The 27,646-nt window shown below is 37.4% G+C and overlaps 2 protein-coding genes and 2 long non-coding RNA genes across 11 annotated transcripts; 2 read left to right on the top strand and 2 right to left on the bottom strand.

Annotated features, from left to right (window-relative positions):
* Nucleotides 1–1,824: 1,824 nt before the first annotated feature.
* Nucleotides 1,825–7,407, bottom strand: LOC113673996 (uncharacterized). 6 transcript variants are annotated; one of them, XR_003446479.2, is made up of 5 exons: nucleotides 5,739–7,407; nucleotides 4,796–4,847; nucleotides 4,255–4,336; nucleotides 3,227–3,398; nucleotides 1,825–2,044 (listed from the first exon to the last, which is right to left on the bottom strand). It is a non-coding gene; the product is annotated as an uncharacterized LOC113673996 (long non-coding RNA). The 6 variants fall into 6 exon arrangements; XR_016185408.1 differs by having other exon boundaries at nucleotides 4,229–4,336; nucleotides 5,739–7,399; XR_003446478.2 differs by lacking the exon at nucleotides 4,796–4,847 and having other exon boundaries at nucleotides 5,739–7,399.
* A 1,961-nt stretch (nucleotides 7,408–9,368) lies between these two features.
* On the top strand, nucleotides 9,369–13,999 carry LOC113674052 (uncharacterized). Its single transcript, XR_003446488.2, has 2 exons — nucleotides 9,369–9,611; nucleotides 13,698–13,999. It is a non-coding gene; the product is annotated as an uncharacterized LOC113674052 (long non-coding RNA).
* Nucleotides 14,000–16,594: 2,595 nt separating this feature from the next.
* On the top strand, nucleotides 16,595–22,431 carry LOC113674028 (extracellular calcium-sensing receptor). 3 transcript variants are annotated; one of them, XM_027190501.2, is made up of 2 exons: nucleotides 16,595–16,725; nucleotides 19,270–22,431. In XM_027190501.2, exon 2 carries the CDS (start codon nucleotides 19,314–19,316, stop codon nucleotides 21,972–21,974), a length of 2,661 nt encoding a protein of 886 aa, XP_027046302.2. In that variant the 5' UTR covers nucleotides 16,595–16,725; nucleotides 19,270–19,313; the 3' UTR covers nucleotides 21,975–22,431. The 3 variants fall into 3 exon arrangements, with proteins under 3 accessions (XP_027046302.2, XP_089055799.1, XP_089055800.1); XM_089199673.1 differs by lacking the exon at nucleotides 16,595–16,725 and adding an exon at nucleotides 18,075–18,688; XM_089199674.1 differs by lacking the exon at nucleotides 16,595–16,725 and adding an exon at nucleotides 18,092–18,174 and having other exon boundaries at nucleotides 19,270–22,111.
* Nucleotides 22,432–22,546: 115 nt separating this feature from the next.
* On the bottom strand, nucleotides 22,547–27,623 carry LOC113673990 (sialate O-acetylesterase). The gene is made up of 7 exons (XM_027190469.2): nucleotides 27,281–27,623; nucleotides 26,177–26,358; nucleotides 25,528–25,666; nucleotides 25,041–25,230; nucleotides 24,294–24,540; nucleotides 23,694–24,074; nucleotides 22,547–23,537 (listed from the first exon to the last, which is right to left on the bottom strand). The coding sequence occupies exons 1-7, from the start codon at nucleotides 27,525–27,527 to the stop codon at nucleotides 23,313–23,315; spliced, it is 1,611 nt and encodes a 536-aa protein (XP_027046270.2). The 5' UTR covers nucleotides 27,528–27,623; the 3' UTR covers nucleotides 22,547–23,312.
* Nucleotides 27,624–27,646: the final 23 nt, after the last annotated feature.

Genomic DNA, 27,646 nt, shown 5'->3' with positions numbered 1-27,646 from the left:
AACATAATGACCAATTCCCAGTTGGCTTGTCAGCTCAGTTGGTAGAGCGCTGCACTAGTAACGCAGAGGTCATGGGTTCAAATCCCGAACGGGCCTGAATCTTTTTCAGGCTTTATATTCACTACTACTTAAGTAGTATTCATAACTACGAGGATCGCTTCCATATTCGTAAATTAGCACTGTTCGATTTGCAGAAAATCGCACTTCACGGTGTTATGCTGATCAATTATCGGTGGAATCGACTCGCAACATAATAGCTCATTCTTGGTTTGTTTTACAGTAATCTAGACTTTTAAGAAAGCTCATTGAAGTGATATTTTTAAAGTCGCTCCATGTCGCTTTTTTCACAGAGGACTTATTTTCAATCAGAGTGGTAAGGTCTAATTCGATATCGCCGCCAAGAACTGATTTCTACGAATTTTTAATCGAAAGTTTGTCCGGTCTTTGTCGATATTTGGGTGTTCCGCTGCCCAGATATGAGTCATGAAAGACTTTTTCAATTCTTTTGACGAACATGAGCACGATTTTTAAATTCAGGTGGGTGAATTTGAGTGATTTCCATCGTAATATTCTGTTTACATTCCCTTCAACATCCACCCTTGAATCCGAAAGAAGAACATTATAACTTGCGGAATATTTATTCTGTCCTGCCCATTAATGTTTTCCTTTGCTTCTTTTGTCACAAAAAGAATATCCGGTTCCAATCTTATCTATCAATAATCCTCCTCAGACAGACCAAATAATGTCTGCGGTGCACTTTATATCTTGCTGAAGCTCATTACGTAATCCCCTGAAGCGAATATTTAACGTATAGACGCACTACCCTGTTAGAAATGAATCTCCGTATGTCACTGCCCGGTTTCTCTGATCATCGTTGAGAATAACCTCGCGTTCCCAAATGTTCCGCTCCTCTTATCCCTTGCGAGCGGGAAACGAGGACCAAATTAAATCGTGCAGTATGTGTCCCATTCTTCCCCACTATCTACTTATTTTGACCTTTTATGATGAAACTGGAGATTATTTCGTAATAAAAGAGAAAAAAAACGTAGCAAGAATAATAAAACATGACTTTTCGCTAAGATACCTATGTTGTCTGTGATCTGCTGCATTTCTCAATTGGTATGGAATAAAATTGAATAAAACATGAACATCCAAATGCGGCAGAGATGAAAGCAGCGAAACTGCGTTGCCGCTGGCTAAAAAAATAACCGTCGCTCTCTAGTAGAGTTGAATAACGAAATGCTATGTCAGAGGCTCAAGCGCACGAGGCTTAAAATTCAGGGAAATTTGAGAAAAACAAATGGGCTGGCATTTAAAACCAAGGCATGTTGTTGTCGATGAAGGCAATTTCCTATTTGCAGTATTTCTAGGAAGAAAATTAATGTTTGAAAATATTTAGACGATTCGTAAAATCTGCTTGAATTCAAAACCGCAAAATGTCCATGCAATATATTAACGAATTATGTAATATAAAAAAAACTAGTATAAAAAAAACTAGTAAAGTAAGAACTGACTTAAAATCATAACATGAATATCTGTTGATTGTTATGGGCACTACTGCCATGGATGACTAGTGAGAGGATATTTCATATGAGCACCACTACGATAAGATATGAAGGGAAATCTGACTCACATACGGGGTCATTCATTAGAATTGGAATAAGAAATTTCTTTGGTGTTTTCATTTAACAGGACATTTCGTCTTTTGTCTCTTTTCGCGGATTGAGGAAAAATCCGCAAAATTTTGTAATGTCAAAAATTCTCATGCCATAATGAATAGCCACTGATTGTACGAAGCAAATAACATAAGATATCAGCCAAGAATACACTTCATAAGTGCGTTTTATTACAACATTTTAATAGCCAGTGAAGCAATCGAGTCTGTCTCGAGTTCCTAAAATTCAATGTTTATCATCAACGTGCTAACACGAGTTCACCTTTGGATTCATTTCTAGCAGATCTATGTAAAGTTCCTCTTTTTCGACGTGCAGTAAGCTTCTACTGCCCTGCAAAACTCGATTTCTTCTGAAGATAGGGCAAGATTCTGAAATGAAATTTAAATCCGTTCAGAGCAAGAAACTTAAAATTTATCGAAAAATGCTAAATTTATCCTCAGGACTGTTAATAATCTTCACTGCAATTTACGTCTGAGTTTATCTCGATGAATAATAATCTGACATCCAACATCTAATGGACAGCTTTAAGAATAGTAATCAGACCAGATTTATAAATAATCCATGAAAGGGGAACTGGAAAAATGGCTTCTAAGTAAATCAAGAACCTTTGGTTTGTATAATTGGACGAAGACACTTCACAGATGGAATTACTCTTTGTTCAGGGAGTTTTTATAAAATGAGCATATTCCTTAAAAAAACTGTCCAGTAAATTTTGCGAACTGCGTCAACTAAGTAAGCTTAGAATTAAAAAAAAATAAAAATGTACAGTTATCCCATCAACCCACTCATTAGGAAAGCTCGGGCTCCATTGATTTTCTGAAACCACGCAGGGCCTACGTTACACTTTGCCTAAGTAACCAGCCTTATGATTGTATAACGTTCTATCACGTTGCATAAAAATGATTTTATTTATATTTTGCGTCCATTGTCTTTGAAGGGAACTAGTAATTTATGTATTGACGAAACTTCTCACACTCCCTAACTGAATGGAAATGTTCACGAAAAAACAGCTCGATGGATAAACATCTGCCAAGCGATCGAAAAGAGTCTAAAGAGAGATTGAAACAGTTGCCCGCTATACTAATTTGCTTTCTTGTGCTTTGGCACCAACTTAGTTGTTTCTTTCAAGAATCTAATGAACAAAATTTGAATCTAACCAAAGCAAAAATTTCAAAAAATCTTTTCATCAACCACTCTTGTATGAAATCCGTAGAAAAAACATGAGTTTAGTTGGTAAAGCAGGTTGGCTGCGAAATCAGAAAATGATTCTGTGGTTGGAGTTTTAACGAAGGGCTCAGATGTTTTCAACGAACGACTAAGAAATATTTTTCTTTTTGTTCTGCTCTTGTGTTAAATTTTTAACAATTTTCTTTCTTTCGTTCTTTAACTGATCGTGCTGTTAATATCAAGTAGTTACGAAAACCGCAAACCTCCGCTGTTCGTTGAACTGTGGTGACTGAGAAGGTCGCGTTTTAAGCGAGACACTCGTCTAAAGTATGAGGAATTTCAGCTTATCGTATAACATACATAAAAGGTGGCGTATCACCGACCTGCTGCCGTTTTCCTGCTTTTGGTCTTTTTCCCTTTGGGAGTCCACCTGCCCCAGCTGTAAATGAATCTCCTTCAGGAATACAAACGATAAATACTATCGCCATTGTAACTGTGAAGACTTTGATGTTCATTTTTAGAGCAGCTTACTGATCCCAGTGTATATTTGCCTTCCTGTTCAAACAAAACGGATAGGTTACTCAAACTGGCTGTTAAACTGTCCCTTAGCTGACTCTTATAAGCCCAAGGAATTTTCATGACAAAGAAATTCTCATAAAGAAGCTTCCTTACTTTGATATTTTCAAACAAAAGCTTATTTGAAAATCTAATTTTGCCGGACACGACTATTTATCACCATTTAGGCCAGTTCTTGACACAATGTCTGCTGAGTTAATCAAGTTAATTTGTATCTCGTTTATCTCTATTGTTTCGTCTAAGTGAAAAACGATTTCACCAGACAACGAAGATGCTTTTGATCATTAGTGTTCTCTTTCATGAGAAATTAAACCAATTTAAGTTTTCCCATAACAAGCGTGGCTTTCATGAGAACCTTTAAACCGGGTAAAAAAATTGACAAAGATTGCCCAAAAAATTAGAAAACAGTTTTTTGTCCTCAAATCAACTTCCAGTTCCAATGTCTGGATCCGGCTTTTGTGTTTGCATCTTCCAGCAGAGTAAGTGGTTTGAGAACGCAATTACAGATAAATCAATCATCAAAGTTTATCATTTATAACTTAAATCGAGTCACTTTGTATAGTTAACCTATATCATATCGGTGTGAAAGTTTAATTTACTCTTTTGATCGCTTTGCCGGATTTTGTTAGCGATATTGTCACCACTGAGAAAGTAAATCTTGATCAAAAACTGTACCACCCTAAAAGTTGTCGGAAAAAGGTTAAGTAGAGATATCCACTGATCTGATTTACCACCAAATGCAATTGCCTATAGCAAATCATACTAAAGAAGAAAAAAAAACAGTTTAAAATATCCATGTTTGTACAGACCAGATGTAAAGAATATCATATCACACCTTAAGAGTCCGGGGAAAAATTGGCGTCGTCTATGACACTTCCCCCGAAAGTCATATCGAAATTATTTCATCACACCGTGCACTGAAAATGACATGAAATATGAAACGTGTGTGTTAGCAAGACTTTGGACTCCTTATTTTTCATTTTATTGTTTTCTTTGCGATGGAAAAACTACTAATCTTGAAATAACACCCCTTTTTCCTCAATTTAATTCTGCCTACGATTTGGTTACAAAAAGGGAGAATTTTCCGTCACGGTGTTGTGCGTTTTAAAAGGTGTTTTCCCCAAGGACAAGAAAGCATGAAAAGGTTAACAGCGGTGAAAGAAAAATTATCTTTTAACAAATTGTAGTTACTTGAGATGGATAAATTTGGATTCTGCCTAAGGTTTGGTTAGAAACTTCAAATAAGTTTCGAAAAAACAAACTTCGTGTTCATTTGTGATGTAAAAAGAAGATATTTTACACCTTTTTTCACGATGGCCGAGTAGATCAGAAGTTCAAAAATTCCAATTGGTTTATCAGAGTACAATGAAACTTACTGAGGACGTATGTCTCATGGCATTATCTTCCTTGAAGGCCATTAGCAAAACACTGAAGTTAATAAACAAATGTTTCATCGAGGTAAGATAATATTAATATATCAATATATGAAGTGAATGAATCATTTGTCAATACCAGAAATTTGTAAAGCTTCCGACAGAACAATCAACTCATCCACACCTATATCAGAACCAAAACATATTACATTTCGTCCCAAAAAGATGAAATGAACCTGGCGCAGACACAGAGTTGGAAAAACTTTTCAAAAACTCTGATGCAGTAGAGTAAGACATGTCAATAAAAGAGGCTAAGCTTCTAAAGAAATTGTGGTGCTGCGTCTGTGTGTGTGTGTGTGGGGGGGGGGGTGTTGTGCTGCGTCTGTGTAGGGGGGGTTGGGGATATTACAAGATAATTTAGTTTCATCAACTGAGATAATAACATAAATTGACCACCGTAGTTTCTAAAGCTGACGTGTCGAGCGTTAACCCGTCGTCAAACCGACTAAGACACAGATGTACACGACCCTATCTGATCATCATCAGAAAATATCATGTCAAAATCATGAGCCGAACACTTTTCTAAATGTCTATGCGACACCCTCCTTTTTGGTCAAAGAACTTCAAGACTCCAGCTTAATTACTGAAGCGATAGACCACAGTTTTATTCGGTTAAACTACACGATGAAAACTTATTTTAAGTCAGTTGTCATCGGGTGGTGATTTACAAACTTCTGACTTTTCCTCTACGCCACTATGCCGATAAAAAGTTCGGTGTATGGTGTAAAGATATTGATTTTGATAAATCAACCTTACGCTATTCTTTAGGAAGCGGCACAACAACAGAAAGACTATTGGCCAATCAGAGCTTGCGTTGTGTCAGTTTGCCATTGTACTAGATCTGCAACAATCAGTTTGATTATAAAACGCTGCAAGAAAAACTTACGTTTACTCTTTTGCCTCCTTTCGTGAGCGAGATTTTTTAGTCAATAATCTTCATTCCTTCACGTCTTCTGACCACTTCACCGTCAAGAGATTACAAACATAATCTCTGGTTATGGTATATATTTCCGAAATCCACTGTTTTGATATAGCTGATGAAACAACGAAAAATTGAATAACAATGAAGAATAACTGAACGTCAGTCTAAAGGATTTTTTTCATTAGAAAAAGCTTTTTTTTCTTTCCTTTTTGCCGTTTTTCCCTCCACTATCACTTAGAGAAATGCAGAGGCCACCATCTCAGAACACATGCCTACCAGCGATGTTATATGTATATGCAGATTAACCGTCTCATCATAGGTGTCCCTCCATCATCATTACGTACTGCCAATGGCGTCAATAACCAGAGTGGACTGTTCTTCGCATCGACTTGTCTCAGAAACGCGCTCGAGAAGAAACAAAATCCTGAAACGAACACTAAACAGGAACATACTTGCTTTGAATTTTGGGTGCCAATATACATAACACAGAAAACTCAAACACAGATCAGCGGCAAGCTTCAGAGGAAGCTCAGTGTTTCATTATTAAGCATGCACTTTAGATGCTAAAGTGAATTCTCTACCACAAAGTTCATGAATTATTTGAAGGTTGCCTATTAGACATTTTCATGCCATTTTACCCAACTAGAGCCATTTTAGCGGTGGTAATCAAGCATTTATTCACATAATTGTCACCAAAAGACCGGAGTCTATAAGAAACCTGCTATTTATTGTGTTGATCATCCAATTTATTGAGAAAATTTTCAACGAGACAATCAATATAATGTATGAGTGGAATTTACAGAATACATTACGAAACAGCATAGCAAAATATCTATCAAAACCGACCTTTATATGTACTTAAGGAGCATTAATTAAGCAAGCGTTAACTAAATCTCCAAACTAAATGATGAAAAACTGCAATATTTATTTACGACCTCACTCCCGGTTCAACTGAAAGTCCGAGCACTTTTAATTGACTGTATAGAAGTGTTTGGCGACTGTATGAAATGTTTTTCCTATCTCATCTGGCAGAAAAGACGGTTTTTTCACATGTTATATTTTATTTTGGGTTCTATCAGAGAGTAGAAAATAAAAGCCTCCAGCGAAGCGCTTCGAAAACTTTATTGTCAGTGTCATTAACTTGCGATTACATTTTTCTCCAGATAGCAGCAAAGGCTCTGAGACACGTCAGCATGAATTAATGATCTAAATGCAGCCTGGCAATTGTGATAGAAATGGAAGAGATTTAAAAGCGTCATAGAAGCAACATACATTCCCTCAGTACTTCTGTGCTTTTATTATCTGATTACAGTGAAGTTCACGGGAAAAGATGTAGTCGCAAGTCCACAATTTATTTACAAACTCCGGCAATCGAGAACAGGTCAGATCCACATACACTTCTTAACCTTTGCACGATACACTGAATTTGTCTTTTTTTCCGACTAAAGAAATAAAGCACAACAAACATGGCGACTCATTCTCCTCGTGTTCGCTCTTAGACTTCTATGCCTTAAGGGAGGCACAGGCATCCCAACACTAGAATAAGAAATCGTTTTACGAGTGAGAATATTCAATAAAAAAGGTAACGACAAAAGGGATGGAAAATTTACCTTCAAACTTAAATACAACCCGTTGGGTTTGTGTCACAGACGCAAACCAAATTGGCAAAGAACGTTACTGGCAGGTGACAGAGAAATGTCTTGGATTTATTGCAGTTAACTGATTCCAGATTTAGAAATGAAACCTCCAGTCCCCAACGAACAGGCATGTATGTATCTGGGTAACAAGCCTGTGAAGTCTTAGAAACTCAGTTTCACCAGCTGAGTTTTAAAACACTCCAAAGCATTAACTTGGTGCATTTCAAATAGTTTGGTTCATTTATCTACGATATGAGCTAAAGATCACTTTCATTTGTTTAACTAACAGGAAAACCAGGATTTTTTTCTTCTTTCGACATTTTTCAAGAGCAAGCCTTTAGCAGAATTTTATGGACAGATTTATTCATGCAACTTGAGTTTTCTTCTATGATCCATTTTCGCGATCATCAGTTGTTTGAAAATACTTAAAAAGAATGCCACAATTACTAAAACATACTTGTTGTTAAGTCACATTTTTAAATTACAAACAAACTTCATGTTCCTCCGAAGTCTTCTGTTCAAGGATTTTTCCACGATAAAACACTAACTCACAGCGAACTCAGCTGCGCAAGCTGGCGGAAATTCAGAAGAAAGCAAGCCCATTATAATACAAAAGAACCATTTCGTGTTTATACTTGAATTATAGTTTATAATAGTAAAATTAATTGCTTGAAAATTTTGCGCAATTGCTGTTGTCTTAATGGACCCCTCATATAATTAAAACCTCCATAAATACCAAAATTAGTAACACAGTTTTCGCTTGAGCCAGAAAAATACTGCGCGAAACATGCAGTCAGCGGATTGGTTTTTGTCGGAGTGGTATTTGTCGGTAAATGTAGCTATTTAATGCAATAAGTTTGATTAAATATAATGTCTTGTAGGTGTTGAGATATGAATTCTAGTCAAGATGAGTTTCTTTTTGTTTTTGGATCATTTAAGATTTGATAAAGAGAGTTTTGTATTTAAGGTTGAATCGCAGTCTTTCGCCCTATGATTGAACATATCTAAATACTTCTGGAATGACATGAAAATTTGTTTCAATTTCGTTTTAATTTCGAAAAGCATTGTGTCAAACTGATCGATGACACGGTTTTCGGGGGTATACAATTGTATGAAGTCTCATTTTGTCGCTTTTTATTGATTTCTAATGTTTAATTCGATTTGCGGCTTCTATACAGTATTTCCTTTGATTTGCACATCGCCTAAATCATGTTCATAAAAAGCCAGCTAAATTCAAGTTTATTGAAATTAACTTATTAAAAGGTTAGAGAAGCATTAATTTTAAATAGAGCAAATTGCATAAAGAAAGGAGAGGAAACTTGGAAGAACTCGTCAACAAACAGGAGACGCAAATTGAATAAAAACGTATTTCCTCTTTGACGGATGTCCAAGGAATACGTGAGCATCAGCGCTTTAGTGGCAAAACTCTACTTTTGACATTGTTCAACGAAACTATACTTCCAAGTATAAGTTTTGTCAAAAACCCTTTTAGCTGTAAATCACAACTGAAGGTTTTTAGACTGCAAATCAGACTACGAATTTTTTTACATATTGCAACTTTTGAAGGGAGAACGTGTTTTGAATGAGTTATTTATGTCTGAAAGGACGGTAACAAATAAACACATTAGGGACTACTATCAAAGCTTACTTTGAAAATACCGCCTAATCGCCAGTAAGGTTCCAATCAATTATACCATCGCCAAGAGACTGTTTTCATAAACTTCATCCCTTTGCATTAAATGAAATAACGTACATTATTTCCTCGATGTGGGTTTATTAACCCGCAGGTTGTCCATTTTCTAATTGATTCAGCTTCCTTTCGCTGACAGAAGACAACACCACCATCATTACGGAAAATAAAAGAGAAGGCCACTCTATTCTTTTGAAGTAAGCCATCTCGTTAGCAGTGTTATTAACTTAACGCCTTGTTCGGTTGTCATTTGGCATCGTTTGGTTATTGACGCAACACAGGTGGTTTAGCAACCATTTAAAGGTGCTGCACTATCATGCAGTACTCACAAGAAAATTTGGTTAGATTCAAGCACGCCTCTTTGCCTTAGGCCAAATTCATCTAAAGATGTGTCCAAGACTCACCGTCGTGTTTTTGCTCGTTCTTGTTGCCGTCTCCATGTTCCCACAGACGTACGCCTTCACTGCTGGAGCAGGGAATATTGGTAAACGAGGCGAGAATTATTTCCAGGTAAATTAAACCACTTAAGATATTTCTTTTCTGGCACCTACCACGTTTTCTTCTTCTTGAAAATAATTATTTTATCACACATAACACTTTATCATCTTTATCTGACTTACGGCAGGCTCACTCGATCAAACATTTAAGCGAAATAACTGATAACGTATGGTCACAATTTAACCCTGATCATTAATAGACAAATATTTCCGACAGTCAGGCAGCTAACTTTCACCGTTTAGATTGTCCAAGGCATTACAAATTAACAAAAATCCTAGGCCAATTTTTTTTCAGTACTCAAGAGACCTACATGAGGCAAATGTTTATGATCGTCACTTATTTTCTCTGAGTTACATCTGTGATAGACAAATAATTTTCATTTCACATATTTGCCATTCTTTTATGTATTTTTAAAAAAATTCTAATTTTCCGCTTAGTGCTTTTTCCACAAAATTAAATGTTTAATCCTTTTTAAGTTACATCAGTAAGCTAATATATGTTAACCAACAGACTGCCAATATTAGCCAATCACATCGCCATGTGCTCTTTTCAATTGAGACATAAAGCTAAAATTCCATAGTCATAAAGCGGGCGAAATGCTTCGAGCCATCCATTTCTGACTTCGCTTTCAGAGATAAAAGAAAGGATTCTCAATTTTTTAGCTTTGTCTTTTATCAAAGAACGAAGAAATTAGAGCCACGACAAATTGACGTTTCAAACATCTCCCCTGTATTGTTTCATTAAATAAGTAAATTTGATTACTATTTCCTTCCATACGTGTCGGTCAGTTTGGCTGACTGAAAATTATACAATTTGCCCCTAACGAGATAAACCATCTGGAAAACTCGCTGGTCGTTGAGACCACGGTAACATTCATTAACTTGCTCTGTTTCCAGTGAACGGATAAATTACTGAAACTAGCTTTCACTGATGTCAAAATTTAATTGTCACAAAGAAGTGTTAAAAAAGATTGCTTGATATGGTAATGAAAGTCATACATACGTAAACTGCCGCCTTCTTCGTGTGCAGGAAATGCATCATGCTCTAAGCAATAACTCAGTATTGAACATCGGTGACGGAAAGCGGAAAGTCACAAGATATCTAACCATTCAACCAAATTTTGGCTATTAAAGCAATACTCAATTAGCTGATTGATAAGTTGTTGATGAATTTTACATGCCTCCGTCTTATTCTTCTGCTGACAGCCTAAGCAGTTTTGCTTACTCTCCAAGAGGAAACTGGGCACGAGCTTGCGTTACCAAGATTTCTTAACCAGAACTATATTAGGAAGTGTATTTGTACGGGAAGGGTTCCATCGAAAAATAGCAAGAAAACAAAATCGTAATTAGCCCTGTCCGTTTTTTTACTTTCTTTAAGAAAATCTTGGCCGCTACCGTTATTTGCATTTTTGGAAATGGAAAAGAGGTCGATTTAAGGGCGAAATAATTTCAAAAATTGAAAGAGCGTCTCAGAGGTTGTAGCATCGTATGAAATTCGGTGCTTCATGGGAGTAAAACTCATTGAGATATTCACCATTGCAAACGGCCAATTTCGTGGCTGGCAAAAGCGCTAGTGAGCCCTTACATTCTTTGTAAAATTTTTGATTTTTAATATCGTGTGTTTGCGAGAATTTTACCAATATCGGGCTAAATCTTTGAGAGAAGGGTACAACCTATATTTCGATAACTCAGCACCAAAATGTTTTCAGTTTCCTGCAATCAATAATTAGTTCGTCAGTTTTTCGATTCGAACAACATCAGCCTCAGGCGTCAAAAGTCATTAAAGTCTCTGCATTTGTCTTGAACGAAGTTGTTGTAGACAAATCATGATATTTCAGCGATAAAAAATATTTGAAAGCTGAAAAATACGCCCGGAAAAACCTTCGGCATCGTCTTTAAAAGAAAAGTGTTAATTCGCAAAAAAATTAGCTCATTTTTCTGGTGTAACAGATGTTTTTTAAGATTTGTTTATTCAAATAAAATGTTCGTTTTTTATCTAAATTGATCCAATTCATATCTCAATTTGTGATAAATTGAAACTGAAAAGTTTTGAATTAAATATTGTCACTAGTGATGTCTAAGCGATGCGTGGGGGACATTTATCACAACCTTGAGAGCAGAAAACGTAAGCAATATTACAATATGTTAACAGTAATTGACGAAAACACGTTGACTTAATTAATATTTAGACGTATTGAAAATTTAGAGTTACATTTGAAGAATTTCTCCTCAAAGAAAATGTGGCAGAGATTTATTAAGGAAGTCATACGTACTTTTCACATATTGGAAATCTGTTTTGAAAAGTTTTCTAAGACGTTAGCTGAAATACTTCCTCATAAAATTCACACACTCTAAAGAATGCTCTCTGTCTAAAAACAGATAATTCTATTTGGGGTATTTACAAACGTTTACAATTAAGTTACTGCTGATATTGTCACGATTCCTTATTCAATTAAACAAAATTATACAAACGGCTCTGGAAATAAGTGAATTAACAGCGCATATCTACTTTACGTGGGATAATTTACAGATGGGTTGCATATTTTGTTAGTTGAATTCACTTCCTTTTTCCTTTTCTTTCTGTTGCTTAAAGAAGAAAACAGGATCATTTTATCGAGACTGGGGACAATAATAATCTCGTCAAATGTCGGTTATGCTTAATTACCGGTTTTAATGTGTTATCATTTAGCGTCACTTACTTTCGCCCGCGCGTTACTATCGGCCGGAAAAATACTAATCACCAAATATTTAAAAGCGGTATGACTAAGAGAGAACCTCAAAGTAGAATTGGATTAAGATACGACAACTCTGTTCTCACTACACCAGCTTTTCAGTCGAAAATGATCTCAAAAGTGCACGTTTTTTTCTTGCTGGTTCTAATTGCCGTATCTATGTATCCTCGAACGCTCGCATTCACAGCCGGAGCGGGCAATATCCGGGGTAAACGAGGTGCCAATAACATTCAGGTAAAATGTTCCCAGTATTTCCCTTCAGCATGCCAACCTTCTTTATCCACTAGGTCACTTAGCCTCATCACGCTGAAGATGTATCGATGTGCAAACTTTTAATTGTTCGTGGTTTTGACACTACGCTCAGCAAAAGTGAGATTCGCACTTTTCCTATTAAAAAGTCCGAAAAACTTTCTTTTTCAATCATTATTATATTTTTAGATTTATTTTGAATTTAATTATTGTGTGGAAAATATCTATTTTTTTTTTCGGCTACAATGAAATTGAATTATTTCGCTGATCTCTAGCGATTCCGATGCTCAATTGCAACTTTTGAGTACAGGTTATCAAAATATTACAATCCACAGAATAGCCGGTTTTGAGTTGAATTTGATGCAGATATTCAGTGTCGGAGCAGTCCACAGATGTACTTTAAAATAATTTCCCATGAGAATAAACATCTCTTTGTCTAATTTTGAGCATGCGGTTAAAACATCTTCTCATTCCTTTAGCGGGAATTGTCCCTTTCCCGACCCCTTAATCATAAATTGAGTATGTTATAGACTTCATGATAGATGTCGTATTTTGAAATATTTCTCGATATATCTACATGAAGTTGACATTAAATTTAGATGCACTAATGTCCATCAGCACCGCAGGCGAATTCGATAACATCTTAAACACATTTTATCGCAATTATGAGAAACAGTACTTCTACCATTTGTATTTGTCTTTCTTCTGTCTGAAGTTGAACGAACCGACGGATAAATACTGACCGGGTACAACTGAGTTAAGGTACTCGAGTCCTACAGCCAATGACATTACGTAAGAAACTAACCTATCAGTTTTCACGATATTAAACTTACAACGCTCGACTGAGAAATTAACAGCACTTCACTTGACTCCAATCATTAGTTTTAATCAGGCTGTCGAAACGTCAGTCACTTTTATGTCGACAGTTCCTCCTGGACGAGCGGACCACTCAACCAACTACAACTCCTTGGTTAAAACGTTTATTGAACCATTCTAATTCAAAACAATTTACCATTATTATCAACTTTTCAGTTTAGATGATAACTTCCGCTCAGAAGCTTTAAAACATTTACTGAGTATTCGCTGCGGTTCAAGTTCAATTATTTCATTTTTCACAGGCTACCTATCACCTCCGCCGAGTTTGCGCGACAGCGCAGTCCGCCTGCCAATCCTTGAGAAAAAAAGATACAGCTTTTCACCAGATGGACCAGTCTAACGAACAGTAGAAAGTCACAGGAGCTTCAATTTGCCTTCTGAGCGAATTTTGTAAAAGACGGCGATAAAACCAGGATCATGAATACTCACCTTTACCGTAATTGTAGTGTTGTAGAAAGCAAGGACTCTAGATCAGTAACTGATAGATAATTTATTTCACAAACTGTAAAAAGAATACTGAAATAAACATTATGAGCACCCGAAAGTTATTCAGTTTATGCGAGGAATTTAAATAACAATTTTTGCAGGCAAAAATATAACTATCTGAGAATATTCCTGTTCAGTGCTTGTTCGATTCTCATCGTCGCACAATGTAAAAAAAAATGAAATTATGACCAGGAGTATTGCTAATCCTCCCGAATTGAAAAATATATCAAGGTAGATAACAAAATCTTCCTTTCCAAGAACAAAACAGAATGGCTCGGCCAGGAGAATAGAATCAACCATACAAAAAGTGTTCTGGAGGAAAACTGGGACCGCGATTTTTACGCGGTGGTTGAAGGTACATACATGTATGGGTTCTAATCAACACAGCGGTCAAAGGTTTGCGCATGCGAAAATGTTGTAAAGATTAGGTGCCTTTAGGCTGTCGGAACAAAGTTAGCTCAGACGAGTTAAAAACCACCACATAAACCAGTAAGTTACGGTGTTTTAAAACCGTGTAACGTTTTCGTGAAAGCTCAAAACAGAATAGCAAAACAGAACACCCGCAATTGAATAGGTTTTGTGTTCAATAAGTTTCCGTTGTTTTTCCGTGTCCTTACTTTTGTTTCCTTTCATTTATTCTAGGAACGTTTCAACTTTCTTTCGCTCGTTTCGCAAGACAGTAGTGGTCTCTTATGTTTTCCATTCAAATTTTGCGCTGAAAATTGGCGAGCAGCCGCCTAGAATTGATCCCCTCGCGCAAGCTCGACGTTTGATTGCTGTGTTGTTCTGATCACGGTTTCGGAGGCAGAGAGAAGCATTATGAGCGAAATACGCCCAGATTTCTAAATTAGAGACCCTTGAAAGCCTCAATCTTTTGATAGAGTCGTATTTCATCGATTGTTCGTTTTTCAAGGATCATGTCATAAACAAAATTGATTTTTTTTTTTTTTATTTCTTTTGTTCTTTGTTTCTTTCGCCGGTTCCTCTTACAAGTACCGACGTCTCTAGCTCAACACATGTCAGAAACATCTCACTTGTGAAGTCGATAAAAAACAGACGAAGCGAAGCTTCATGATTAATTTTGAGGCTGATATTTCCACCACATTGTTTCTGCGACAGTTTTTAGTCAAAATAGCTATCAATACCCATTGATGGTGAATCCAGCTTTACTCTTTAAGGTAAACTTTTGTTCAATTGATTAATGCAGACAATTTGAAGTAATTTTTAAAGAGTTTTTCGTTTTTGAATCTTCGAAAATATTGGCAAACTTGAGGTGACATCTTTAGGTAACATGAACGCAAAAAACTGACAACTTTAAAAACAACTTGGCACCCTTTGCAAAATGAAACCTTTGGTTATTAAATTATTAATTTTCTTTCCGGATCTTAGTAAATTGGTTATGATGAAAAACAATTTTTTGACGCAATTATTAGGTGTAAAGCGCCATATTTATGAGAAATATTTTTAAAAAAAGCGAAAAAAAAAACCATGGTTGTTTTAAATGGCTTTCGGGTCGTAGGAGGGTAAACAGGCAGACATACATAGATCGGTATTCACTCATTATAAAAGGAATGTTTACTTCACCAGGTTAATAAATCCAGAATTGTGCATCTGTTTGCTTTCCAAGCTATAGTCACATAAAAACCAGAAAGATCCCTTAAAAAAAAAAAGCCATTGGATGTACATTCCCTTCTTCGGAACATTAGCACCTTAACGTGTGAAAATTACTGGTTCTTGAGAATGGTAATTTATCTGAATACGAAACACGCGATCAAAGCACAAATCTCAAGCAACAACACGGCATCTTTATTTATTGCCCAATGTCACCTCACTTACATGTTTGTTACATGTACAATTAGAATTTTGGTGGAAAAATTAAGAAAAGCTCTGTAAAATCTCTGCCTTATTTGAAAATATCGCCGGTTAATGCACGCTCGCAACAACAAAAACCCCTTTCCTTTACCTTCCGACAAATTACGAAAGAAAAAACGACAAGTGTCGGCAATACTTGTTACGATGTTTACAGTGCGGAGAAAACTCAAGTGTTTTAGGAGGGCGCCGCCCGAGATATTTGTATCTAAACATCTGCTTCTTTTAAAGTGGAAAACGTTTCGGTTTGTTTCGCCAAACAAAAATACGCCCTTGGAAACCACGAAAGAAAAGGTAAGTTGAATGGATAACAATTACATTTCAATGATATTCAAGACAAAATGTCAGATACAGAAAATTCATTTTAATACATCAAGAACCGGCGAGCTGAATTAAGTAAATACCATAATGATAATGAAGAAAAAGATTTATCAATATCTTTAGGCGGCCGAACTTATATTACCTTAACCAGATTCAGATTGGAAAACTAGTTAAGGCTGTCAATGAAGTTGTTAACGAAGGGCGGACTAATGTTATTTTCCCGGTAACTCCAGCACAATAATTCAGGTATATCATTGTATCACATTGAAACACGCGAACTGGACAAAGTTACGAATATGAATGCCAAAGCGATAAGGAAAGTATTCACAGCTGTTTGCCGCTTTCATCTTCTACCTTGTCCGATCCGCACAGATATTTGCAATTCCTAATGAGGCTCGGTGAAAGACGCAATTACCTACGAATGTTTTCACTATGAAAGACAAAAACTATTACTAATCGCTTTAGTCACATCGAGGATTAAACCACAACTCCGCTTACAGCTGAGATCAACGACGGCTAAACTGAAATGAAAGCCGAAACAGACTTGACTTGGTTGAAAGTGCGATCGCCATTTGCCTTCGTTACCAAAGAAAGGTGAGGTAGGATTCGATACTTAGCTTGTTTTGCTCCTGACTTTCTCTCCAACTGTGATCGCCGAGATCCAATTTAACTTATTGCTTAAAAGAAACCAGCGTCCAATCCAAACCTCAGAAGCTTGAAACACTCACACGGTGGAGCGAGTTCCATAAAATTGAAAATTTGTAGTAACGGAAAGTGCATCACGCAACTTCACAGCTAGCTTCCACAATAAGAAGGTTTGGTCGCTGTGATAAATGGCAGGTTCAATTTAAGGCAACATTGTAGACGTTTTACCCAGGAGAGATTATCCTCGAATTCAATTTGAAGAATTGCAAAGGAGATAAAGAAGTCTAATAACCGTCCCTTGCGCACCGAGAAAGGGAAATTGTTTTTTCGACTTTTACTGGCCCTTGCTAAATCCTTAGGGAAATGCTGACCGCCAAAAATCAAGGTTTGTCCTTTGCCCGTTGGGAAAATCTAAAAGATCAACTGATATTCTTCAATACCCTGTGAGCGACTTGTCCAGCGTATAAACGGTAGAAGTTATTTGTCCCAAGAACGACAGATTCACATGGGTGAGGTCAATTTTTCAGCATTGTAAACCAAATTATTCTGCTTATCCGATGGATTTCCTCATCTAACTTCGCCACAGGCATCAGTGACCATTTCGGTTGCTTTTAAAGACCAAACTGAGCGTAAAAAATTTAATTTACCCAAAATTCCAACTGGGAATGGTATCACACTGGTAACAGGAGTGAAAGAAATATTTCACGGCTTTGATTTGATTTGAGGCAAGACGCAGAGGAGAGTTGAATAGTAGGTCACTTTTGATCGAGAGTTTGACTCAGGTTGGGAAAGGATTTTGTAATCTAGATCGTTTAAATGAAGGAAGGCTTCTATAGATATAGAAAACAATCGGCTTAGAGTTAAGTATGTTTTGTTTTGTCTTTCGGTTTTTTATATTATTTTTACCGATACTTGTGTTGTTAAACAGATCAACACTTTCTTATTTATCTTCATCACAACACCTACATCACTCTCCGGCAAAAAAAAAAAATTCGGGTCTGGATGGGGTCTTTCTTTCCGGCGAAACTGATAGATCTCAGTTTTATTAGAAACCGTTCGTAATGTAAACCGTTCTTTGCTTGAAAAAGATTCAATAACAAGAGGAAATCTGCATGAAAAGAAATACGCTGACGATTATATTTGCGGACTGAATTTTCAAAACAAACCAATCGATTTAAGGAAAGTGTGTGATTGCAACGAGAAACAAATCGTGTTCGCCGGAAGATGTCCATCACTTTGATAAATTTTAATGAAATCAAAGGATTTGGTTGTAATGAAAAACACTTATCAAAATTTCTAACGCACCTTGATGTCTCCTGGCTGTAGGTCATAGTTTTAGTGGTTTGTGTTGCCAGTTTTTCTATGCTGGAATTGAAAAAGAATGGAGCTGACGTTAAGGTGCAAATGAATGTATCAGACATGGATTAAGTCGTGGGAGAAAAAATTATATTAATCATGGAAACGTAAAAATTTTTGGCCTAAATGATTTTGCCTTCATCAAGTTTGTACAGGATAGCGCGAGAACGTCTTCAGTAAACTGTCATCTGAACGGCGCACACCTCCAATTAAGCTACACAGGTTATCATTCGCCATGTGCCTTGAAGAGGACTTTTTTAATTTTAATCAGAAGTCATCTCAGCCAAGCTGAAAAGCGGCTGATATGTGCATGGATTAAAAATGTGTTTGCAAAGGATTCTAACCACACACCAAATGATTTGAGCTCATCAGCTCTGTAGGGGGCACTGGTACTGAGCTGGCGTGGTTTTTCAATCAAAGTTGACACCATTCTGTGTTGCATGTAAATTTAGGCTAGAATGTTCGAAATCAGCATACAGTATATAGCCTCACGGAAACTTGTAAGAAATTTTCATCTATTTCCATGTGACATCATCGACGAGGAAGATAACTGAGGGTAATTTTAATTTTGTTAGCATTTAAAAGGAAAGAAGTTGATAATATTTATCATCTCAAAATTTCATTTGTTGCCAAATGCACACACCTTTAAAAAGATCGCACTGAATAGACAGATCTAAGAAATTGTTTAATTTTTGTTATTATATTACTATGGTTGCAATGCATACAATGTAATTGCTTTTTATTCACCTCTTTCTAATTACCAAACATGATAATTGTTGGTTAGAATTAATAATGAACAGACGTATTCAGATATTCCATGAATTTCTCGGCCAGCAAATATTCCCTTATTTGAGACTCAAAATTAACTGATTTCCACTGCGATAGGTTAGTCTTTTTACAGACTTGTTTACAAAGTGTGTCTTTGTGGTATTATGGAATATTCAGAGCCTCTGGAGAAGGATAAAAATGAGAATCAAACGCATGCTGTTCAGCTATTTACCGTCAGAAAGCTCGTGTTGTTTCGTAGTGATTAATATTGCATGCTATTCAATTCCCGAAAAAGATTTGCAGAAAAGCTCTCTAAGATAACTAAAACAATTTCAAACAACGTAATCGTAAATTTTCTTTTAATTGCAGGAAAATTTACAGAATCTGGAAGACTTGTACAAGGTTTAGAAGCAATGAATTGCACGAGTTGGAATAGGAAAGTTGGTGTTAGTCTCTTGGGTATACTTGCCGTGTTTCACGTCTCTGTGCTATTTCTCCCCTTGGCGTCGTGCAATCCTGACAGAAGAGCTTACAAGGACGGCCATGTCATCTTGGGAGGTCTATTTAATCTTCACTTTGCCGGAACTGAGGATCATTGCGGTGATCTTTTTACAATGGGACTAGGACACGCTGAAGCTATGATATTTGCCATTGAAAGCGTGAACGAAAATCCTCGTCTTCTTTCAAACGTCACACTTGGTTACGATATTCGAGATTACTGCGAGAGGACTGCTCTAGCTATGAAAATAACATATGATCTGGTGCGCAGCAGCGACCAAAACTGTATGCCCTCCACAAACCTTTCATCCACGGGCAACGTCACTTTGGTTACATCAAAACCCATTTCAGCTCTAGTTGGACCGTACAATTCAGGCAGTGCAGTCCTAGTGGGGAGTCTGCTCCAGGTTGCTCCTATTCCTGCGATAAGTCCAACTGCAACAAGCGTGGAGTTAAGCTCACCATTGTACAATGACTTCTTCAGGACAGTTCCACCAGATAACTGGCAGGCACAAGTCATGGCTGACATCATTGAGCATTTCAACTGGACATACGTGGCTGCCGTAGGCGTTGATGACTCCTACGGCCGCAATGGTATTTGGGCTCTGGAGCAAGAGTCTTATGATAGAAAAAGCTTCTGCGTTGCTTTTTCGGAGTTCATCCCTCGCCTGAAGTTCCAGGAAAAAATAAAGCAAACAGTTTCAAGAATTAAAGCAAAGTCCAGTATTGGAGTGATCATAGTTTGGCTTTCTGGTGGCAAAGGCAGAGCATTTCTCAATGCGGCAACTGATCAAAACCTTCAAGGAAGAACATTTATACTAAGCGATGCACTTACTGCTGAAGAAGCGGTGTTTCTGGATCCTCGTTTTACTGTGTTAGATGGTTCTTTGGGGATACAACCACGAGATTACCAAGACCCTGCTTTTGAAGAACATCTCAAAAGGATTACCCCTGAAAAGAGCTTCGAAAGAGGAATGATGTGGTGGGAAGAATTTTGGAGTTCACATTTCAATTGTTCAGGAAATAAATCCAGTGATTCTGATATACCAGCTTGTGAGGCAAATCTCACTTTGAATAACATTGTCACCAAGATCCGAAGCTCATTTGTTTCGTACGTCATTGATGCGGTATATGCCCTTGCATATGCCGTGGACAGTATCTACAACTGTTCAACAACAAATGACGCTGACTGTCCTTCAGTTAAACCGTTTGTAAAAGGAAGTGATGTACAGAAGTCCCTCAGGAATGTCAGTTTCCCCGGAGTGACTGGCAGAATTCGATTTGACAGTTCCGGGGATCCTTTATCCGCCTCGTATGACATCATCAGCTTCCAGCGTGTCTCAACCATTGGAACACCTCACAGAAAGGTTTTGGTGGGATGCTGGGACAAAGAAACTACACCAAAGCTCCGTTTGAACGAGTCCTCTTTGCACTGGGGTGCCCTTCTCAATAATCTTTCCGTTCCAGCCTCATTCTGTGCACGCGAATGTTCCCCTGGCACCATGAAGTCACCCACTACACCATGCTGCTGGGAATGCATAACGTGTCCACAGAGAACCATCAGTGCCGGTAACGGATCAAGTTCTTGTACGGAATGTCAGCCCGAGACCAAACCAAATGATAAGCGCACAGAATGCGAGGATTTAACGGTCATCAACATCTCACTGATGAGTCCCACTGGAATCAGTATTATTGCGATTACGTCTATCGGTGTACTCTTCTTACTTCTTACACTATCGGTCTACGTTAAATTCTATAATACTCCAGTTGTGAAGGCATCTAGCAGAGAAATGAGCTTCCTGTTGCTCTTTGGTATTATGACACTTTTTGCCCTCGCTGTCCTTGAGTTGGTAGAGCCGAGTCAAGCATTGTGCTACATCGTGTACGTTGGGCGTTATTTTGCACTGAATCTTTGCGTAACAGTACTGTTCTTGAAAACGATGCGAATTACAAGTGTTTTTCAGGTAGACAAAGTAGCAGAACTATTTACACCGTGTTTTAAGACGATACAAAGGCAGACCATGACAATCATATTTATGAATTCAGTCGCTTTATCCCTAATAGCATTGTGGATGATGTTTGATCCACCAAGACGCGAGAAACTCATCTGTCCAGACGAATACATTTTTCTTGTGTGCAAACCTTTTGGCTTTAACACCGGCTTTTCGCTTTTCCTCGCTGTCTGCTCTTACACATCAACCGTGGCTCTCCTCTGCACCTATTATGCTTTCAAAGCCAGGGACATCCCCGAGAACTTCAACGAAACAAAGTACATTGGATTCTCCATGTACATTCTCCTGCTTTCATCAATAGCATATTACCCTGTGGTGTTCAATTTTGAGAGCTGGTATGTGACTCTAGTGGCATGTTCAACGACGTTAGTAACCTCATTTGGGTTACTGATCTGCATGTACGGTCCCAAGATGTATATCGTTGTCTTACAACCACAGCGGAACACTCTTGAAAGTGTACGTTCGCAAGTGTCTCAATATTCGTTTCACAAATCGCGATCTCAAATATGGGCAGCATCCACGTCTGTTGGGAGTTTAAGCAATGTCCTTAGCAAGTCCACATAGACGGAAATCTCCTACATATCAACTATTATGGGAGAATCGTAAACGAAATAACTAGTGGGTTCAAAAGTCATCTTCATGACAAGAACGGCGTGCGTAAAACTTGACGACTTTGACTAAATCTTCCTAACACAGGGGCTTCCGAGTAAAATATGAACAGCATGGATCCGTGTGAGGGAGAGTGGGGAAGAGGAATGGCGGACACTGATGACATTTCAGCAGAAAAACTTACTAACAGTTCTCTCAAATATTGGAAGCTAAGTAGCAAATGCCTTCATCCATGGTGAATATGTCTGTAGTGAAATGTGTTGCATAACATTAATGCTGTAAAGACATTTCTTATTATTCAATCGTATTGTAAATTTTATCTTAAGTTATTGTATTGAAAGTGAAAAAAAAATCACACGGACTTTTTGGTGAAGATACTAGCTTGATGATTGAATAAAGGACAGTTGAATTAGACTGAGCAATGAGGGAAGCCAATTGATCTGTGATTATTCTACAAACTACGTCTCTCTAGTTACACGGTCACAGTTCACTCGAAGAAAGATAACGCATCATAAAATGAGGGTGGATTCCACAGCAATTCTACTCTGTTTATTTCATTGAAAGACCGGCGAATTTTGTTCTGTTCATGTCAGCAATTACATTTCTAATTAACACTTCAAAGTTAAGCTGCAAAGTAGTCCTTTTCAGGACTACTGACCTATTTAGCCAATGGGCTCCACGTGACCGCGCGTCTGTTAACTAATAGATCACAGATGACGTCAAAATGACGTAAGGTAAAAATAAAACCGTGGCATACAAGGTGCAGCTGAGTGTGTCTCTGATATTCTTACCACGTCTTCTGTGATCCGTTAATGTACAGACCCATGGCAACAAGGAATCAATTTGTTTACATAACAATGGAGTAAAAATTGTGAATGGTGACGTCATCCGTGCGTCCGTTCTCTAATAGATCATAAGTAAAAGTCCAAATGCGCGTGTTATTCAGCTTATTATACAGATCATCCGACTTCTGACTCAATTACTTACCTTTTATAAATGAAATATTAAGATTACAAGAGACTGTTTTACATCACTTCAAATGATATCGAAAACTAATATTTGGTCAAATCTGTACGACTGATTGCATGCGTATCCCAATATGAACTTGTATTATCATCATCCTGATTATTGAAACGTTATTTGTTTAACTTAAAATCCAATTGGCTAAGCTTTAAAATGATATCAAAGAAAATTGTTTCAATTCTATCAGCATCAAAAATACATCAACTGCATTTGCTTGGTTTCGATGACTGTCCTCTTCATGGGGGCGGCACTTTCTCGAAAAAAGTTCCTTTAATTGACAGGCGCATTCCACGTGAAAGGAGGTCCCGGTAGGCCATTTTCCTTGCTGTAGACAGCACACTTTTTAAAATCACAAGGCTTTGTGTACCAAGCATATCGTATTCCTTGCACAGACATCTCATGGGGGCAGTCCCCAGTTACGTGCACTGAGCTGAAGTCGCTTGAGACAATCTTGGCCTGAGTGATTTCGGATTGGCCAGGCAACGCGCAGTAGAACTATAGACAAATAATGTAGTTATGAGTTTGACATGAAAGCACGTTACCAGAATGTACTTACCAATCAAGTGAAGAAACACATGGATAAGGGTGTGGCCAACTTGGTAAACATGATAAATTACTGAACAACTTCGGGAAATAGATTTGACAAGTTACCTCGAATCCGTGGTCTGACCGCAGTTCAATTCCTCCTAAACCCACACTTTCGTGATGATATTTCACCGTCGCAATCCATGTTGTGTTAGACTTTGCTGGAGCGGTAATTATAACATCAGATACAATTGGCCCAGAATAGTACACATCCAGATCCCCGTAGGCAACTGCTCGTCCGGCAAGTGCTAAACGATACCCAACGTCTTGTTTATCATTTGGGTGGACACTGCCATATGGTGACGAGGCGTTTCCCAAATCCATCGCCACAGCCATGAATACGTTAGTTTCCCTGAGATTCGGCACATAGCCATAATTGGCAGTTTGAGCCCATCGAATGACAGGAAATCCATCTGCAATGGTTGAGTTACTTCCATTGGCTGACAACTTGGGGTTTAAAACGAAAAACATTTTTTTCAAACTCTCTGCAAATGATCCCTCAATTTTAAAAACCAAGCAAAAAAATTGGGATCAATGTCAGCACCTACTCCTCCCTTTAACTAACAACAGTCAACTGATAACAGGGTTAATGTTGGGTTAGGGGAGGGGTAGGTGCACAGTTGTTAAGAGACTTTTATTGATCCAAAAATTGTTTTCATTACTTACTTGAACAAATCCAAAAGGAAATTCAGGGTCTGTGAGTTCGTCAGTTCCATAAAACCATTTGGAGCGCCAGTCATCAATCATTGCAGGAAATGTACAGTTGTAATTATATGGAGCTCCAGCATTTGCTTCACCTTGATACCAAATTGCTCCATATATGGTCATGTTCAGAAATGGATGGATCATTGCATTGTACAACACAGAGTGTGACTGGGGCCCCTTGAATGACTCATCTTCAGGCAACAAGTATCTTAAAAAAAGGTGACATGATTTTTAAAAGGTGATTTTAAAAAAGCTACGTTAGTATTGAGTGTTTGTTTCTAGTAACAAATAATTCCTTTCCCTTTACACTCCCAGGTCCCAGGTCCCTAGCATTTACACCTTTCAGTAGGGCTAATCACAACAGTGAGCACATCATATACCTAACCACCCCATCAAAAAATATAGTTTGCCAACCATTAGCATGTGCAAAACCTGATCAGGTTATAAACTGATCTTGCAGTACAAAAGTTTGAAAATAAATTAGTTAGAAGTTAGTATGTCAAGGTTGCCAGCACCAGTATGTTCAAGAATCCAGGCCCAAATCCTCATACAAGAAAAGTAATAGATAGTAAACTCTTTGTACTATATAAAACTGTTACTAAAGAATCATCATCTTGATCCAGCATGCACAGTTAATTCTATGAGTGATTCTTTACCACAACCAAAAGTCTGCAGCACACTGAAAAACCTATCTCCCAAGGGACTTACAAGTTGTCTACTTTGTTGCCAGTTACATTGCATTTTCGCAAGGCATCTGGTGAAGACCAAGCTTCCACTGGCGTGCCTCCCCAGTCAGTGGCAACTAAACCTAATGGTCTCTTAAACTGGTCATAAAGGTTCTTGCCATAAAACCAACAGACAGCTGAGAAATATTTCCAGGTACCTCCATTGACAGTTTCTTGGAGAAAAAAAAAAAGTATGACAATTTACTAAATAAATAATTAGATGTACTCGCTTTCAGAAAAGTGGTTTAATGGTTGTATTAGTTTAAGTTTTGAACATCAAATTCTGAAAATGGCATCTGGTTTTGTTTTATATCATTTCATGTTTGATTCTCAATCTTAGCATATTGTTATTGTTAATACTGTTAATTTATTGCCATTACTGTTACTAGAACCATTTTTGAGATGATTGCCATTTTTTTATTGATTTGATACCAACTAATGCATCACTGTCAAAATGGAAATTGCCTTACCAGATGAAGCAACACTCCATCGCTGTTCAACTTCCTTAAGCTCATATAAAGGTGTTTCAGATTCAATAAGACTTGCAGTAAATAATCTGATTTCTGGATAATTGTCTGCCTCTTTGGATGCCTCTGAAGCATTGATTGCCTAAAATTATTCAGAGACAAGTACACATAGCATAAAATTTGACATGATATTTAAACTGAGCATGAACTGATATTTTACTAAAGAGGAATATCTGCAAACTGGTCATAAAAAAAACTGTGCACGAGCCCTCCATGGCCAACTTTTTGTAATTTTCCTATCATTGACAAGTTAAGATTGACTGGGTCCCCCTTGACTGAGAGCCGAATGGATTGAGTGCAAGAAAACTTCAGAGTTACACAGAGTTGCAAAATGTTTTAACATTTGCCTATTTATATATTTCTCTGTGAAATACGCAAGTCTAATGACTGCGATGTATTTGTGAATAAACAGTCTATCTATCTATCTATCTATCTATCTATCTATCTATCTATCTATCTATCTATCTATCTATCTATCTATCTATCTATCTATCTAAGAGATGGTATAAATTAATTTGGTGACTGTCTGGGTCATCTAACCAGATGATGAAGAGCAGGTACTGGTTTAGTGCTTTAGTACATAAGCATTTACCTGAGACACTGTAAACTGCATGTTGCTCTGTCCACTACACACCCAAACATCACCAAACAAAACATCCTCTAAAGTTATTGTCTTCATGACATTGTCCACTTTTGAAGTAGCAGTAATGTTATAGGGTCCACCGGCACCACGAGAATCTAAAGTCACCTTCCATACTCCTGATCCTTCAGGACCTTCAAAATGAATAGGTATATTAAAAAAGAGAGAGTGAATAAAAGGCAGCTCTAGTGGCAGCACTTTCAATATCTTTCATGTTAGACTTGGTCATTAACTGCAAAGTTTAGCAATTAAAAATTAGGAAGAAAGGTACACTCATTTGAGGAAACAAGGGACATGAGCTCTGCCCTCCCCCTCCATTCCTCATCAGAGCAAATCCTGATAAAGCAGTCCTTAATTACGTCATTAAAAATATTCTTTACCTAAATAACCTACATTGATAATCTACATTACCTTGTTTTTCTTATTTTGGTAAAATTTCCGCACAGCCCCATACTATTGTAAAACAAATCTGTTTTCCCAATGGCAATGTATTGTTTTTGTCATTGTTTTCTCTATTCAAGAACTGAATGCATAATGTAGTATGGGGCTGTACGGAAATTTTACCCTTATTTTCTACAAATAACCAAAATACTATTCTTAAAAAAATAGCCAACATTTGATCGACCATCCCTAATATCAAGAAGACAATAAATCTCCAACCCAGAGGACAAATAACATACACCACCATTCTATAGTGAGCACTCGTGTGATTAAGTGACAGACAGGAGACAGACAGTTTCTCCGGTCATATGATATCCTTATTAGAGAGGTTTTACTGTGCATTATGTGTTCACCTTCTAATTATAAACGTAATGTCTGAGGGAAAAAAAATCATATGCAGTATTTCATTTTCGTAAATCAAAAGAGTTAGTAGGCTTGAACCTCAACCCAAAGCTTTCCCAAAACGTGAATCACACAAAAAAAACCAACAACAGTTTTGGAGGTACAACATCATAGGGGAGGTTGCTGACCATAAAAGAAACTTCAATCGGAAATTCACAACTAACTACATAACACTTTACCCTCAGCTGTACCCAGGGAATTGAATTTGCTCACCTTTCACTACTTCCGTCGTTTGAACTTCACCTCCCAACTTGACATCAACTGTTTGTCCTATTTCACCGAATCCCCATACCACTGCACTAAAAGGTTTCATCTGCAGAACCATGTGATCACCATATATGTTGGCAAAACGGAAAACTCTTTCCAGTTTAACCATTTTGCTGAAAGCACAGACGTTTGAAGTGAAAAACGTCGCCTCCAAAACTAGAAAAATCGTACAAAACTTTGACACAAACATCATAAAACCCACGACGTGGTATTAAATACCGAAAGTTCTTAGAACTATGTGAAACTGCGTGGTGGTCTCGTGACTTCAGTACCTTTTCTTTGTCACACAATATAAAATAAAGAAGTGATTAT

The sequence above is a fragment of the Pocillopora damicornis genome, chromosome 3 (assembly GCF_964200805.1).
Source record: "Pocillopora damicornis chromosome 3, jaPocDami1.2, whole genome shotgun sequence".
In the NCBI taxonomy this organism is placed as follows: domain Eukaryota; kingdom Metazoa; phylum Cnidaria; class Anthozoa; order Scleractinia; family Pocilloporidae; genus Pocillopora; species Pocillopora damicornis.
The sequence above is the reverse complement of the archived record's forward strand: the minus strand, read 5'-3'. Positions and strand labels throughout refer to the sequence as shown.

Coding starts and splice junctions, on each gene's coding strand:
- LOC113674028 (XM_027190501.2), top strand. CDS start 19,314: ATGAATTGCACGAGTTGGAATAGGAAAGTTGGTGTTAGTCTCTTGGGT.
- LOC113673990 (XM_027190469.2), bottom strand. CDS start 27,527: ATGATGTTTGTGTCAAAGTTTTGTACGATTTTTCTAGTTTTGGAGGCG. Junction 26,359..27,280: donor AACGACGGAAGTAGTGAAAG/GTGAGCAAATTC, acceptor TTCATTTTGAAG/GTCCTGAAGGATCAGGAGTA. Junction 23,538..23,693: donor GGTCAGACCACGGATTCGAG/GTAACTTGTCAA, acceptor ATTTGTCTATAG/TTCTACTGCGCGTTGCCTGG.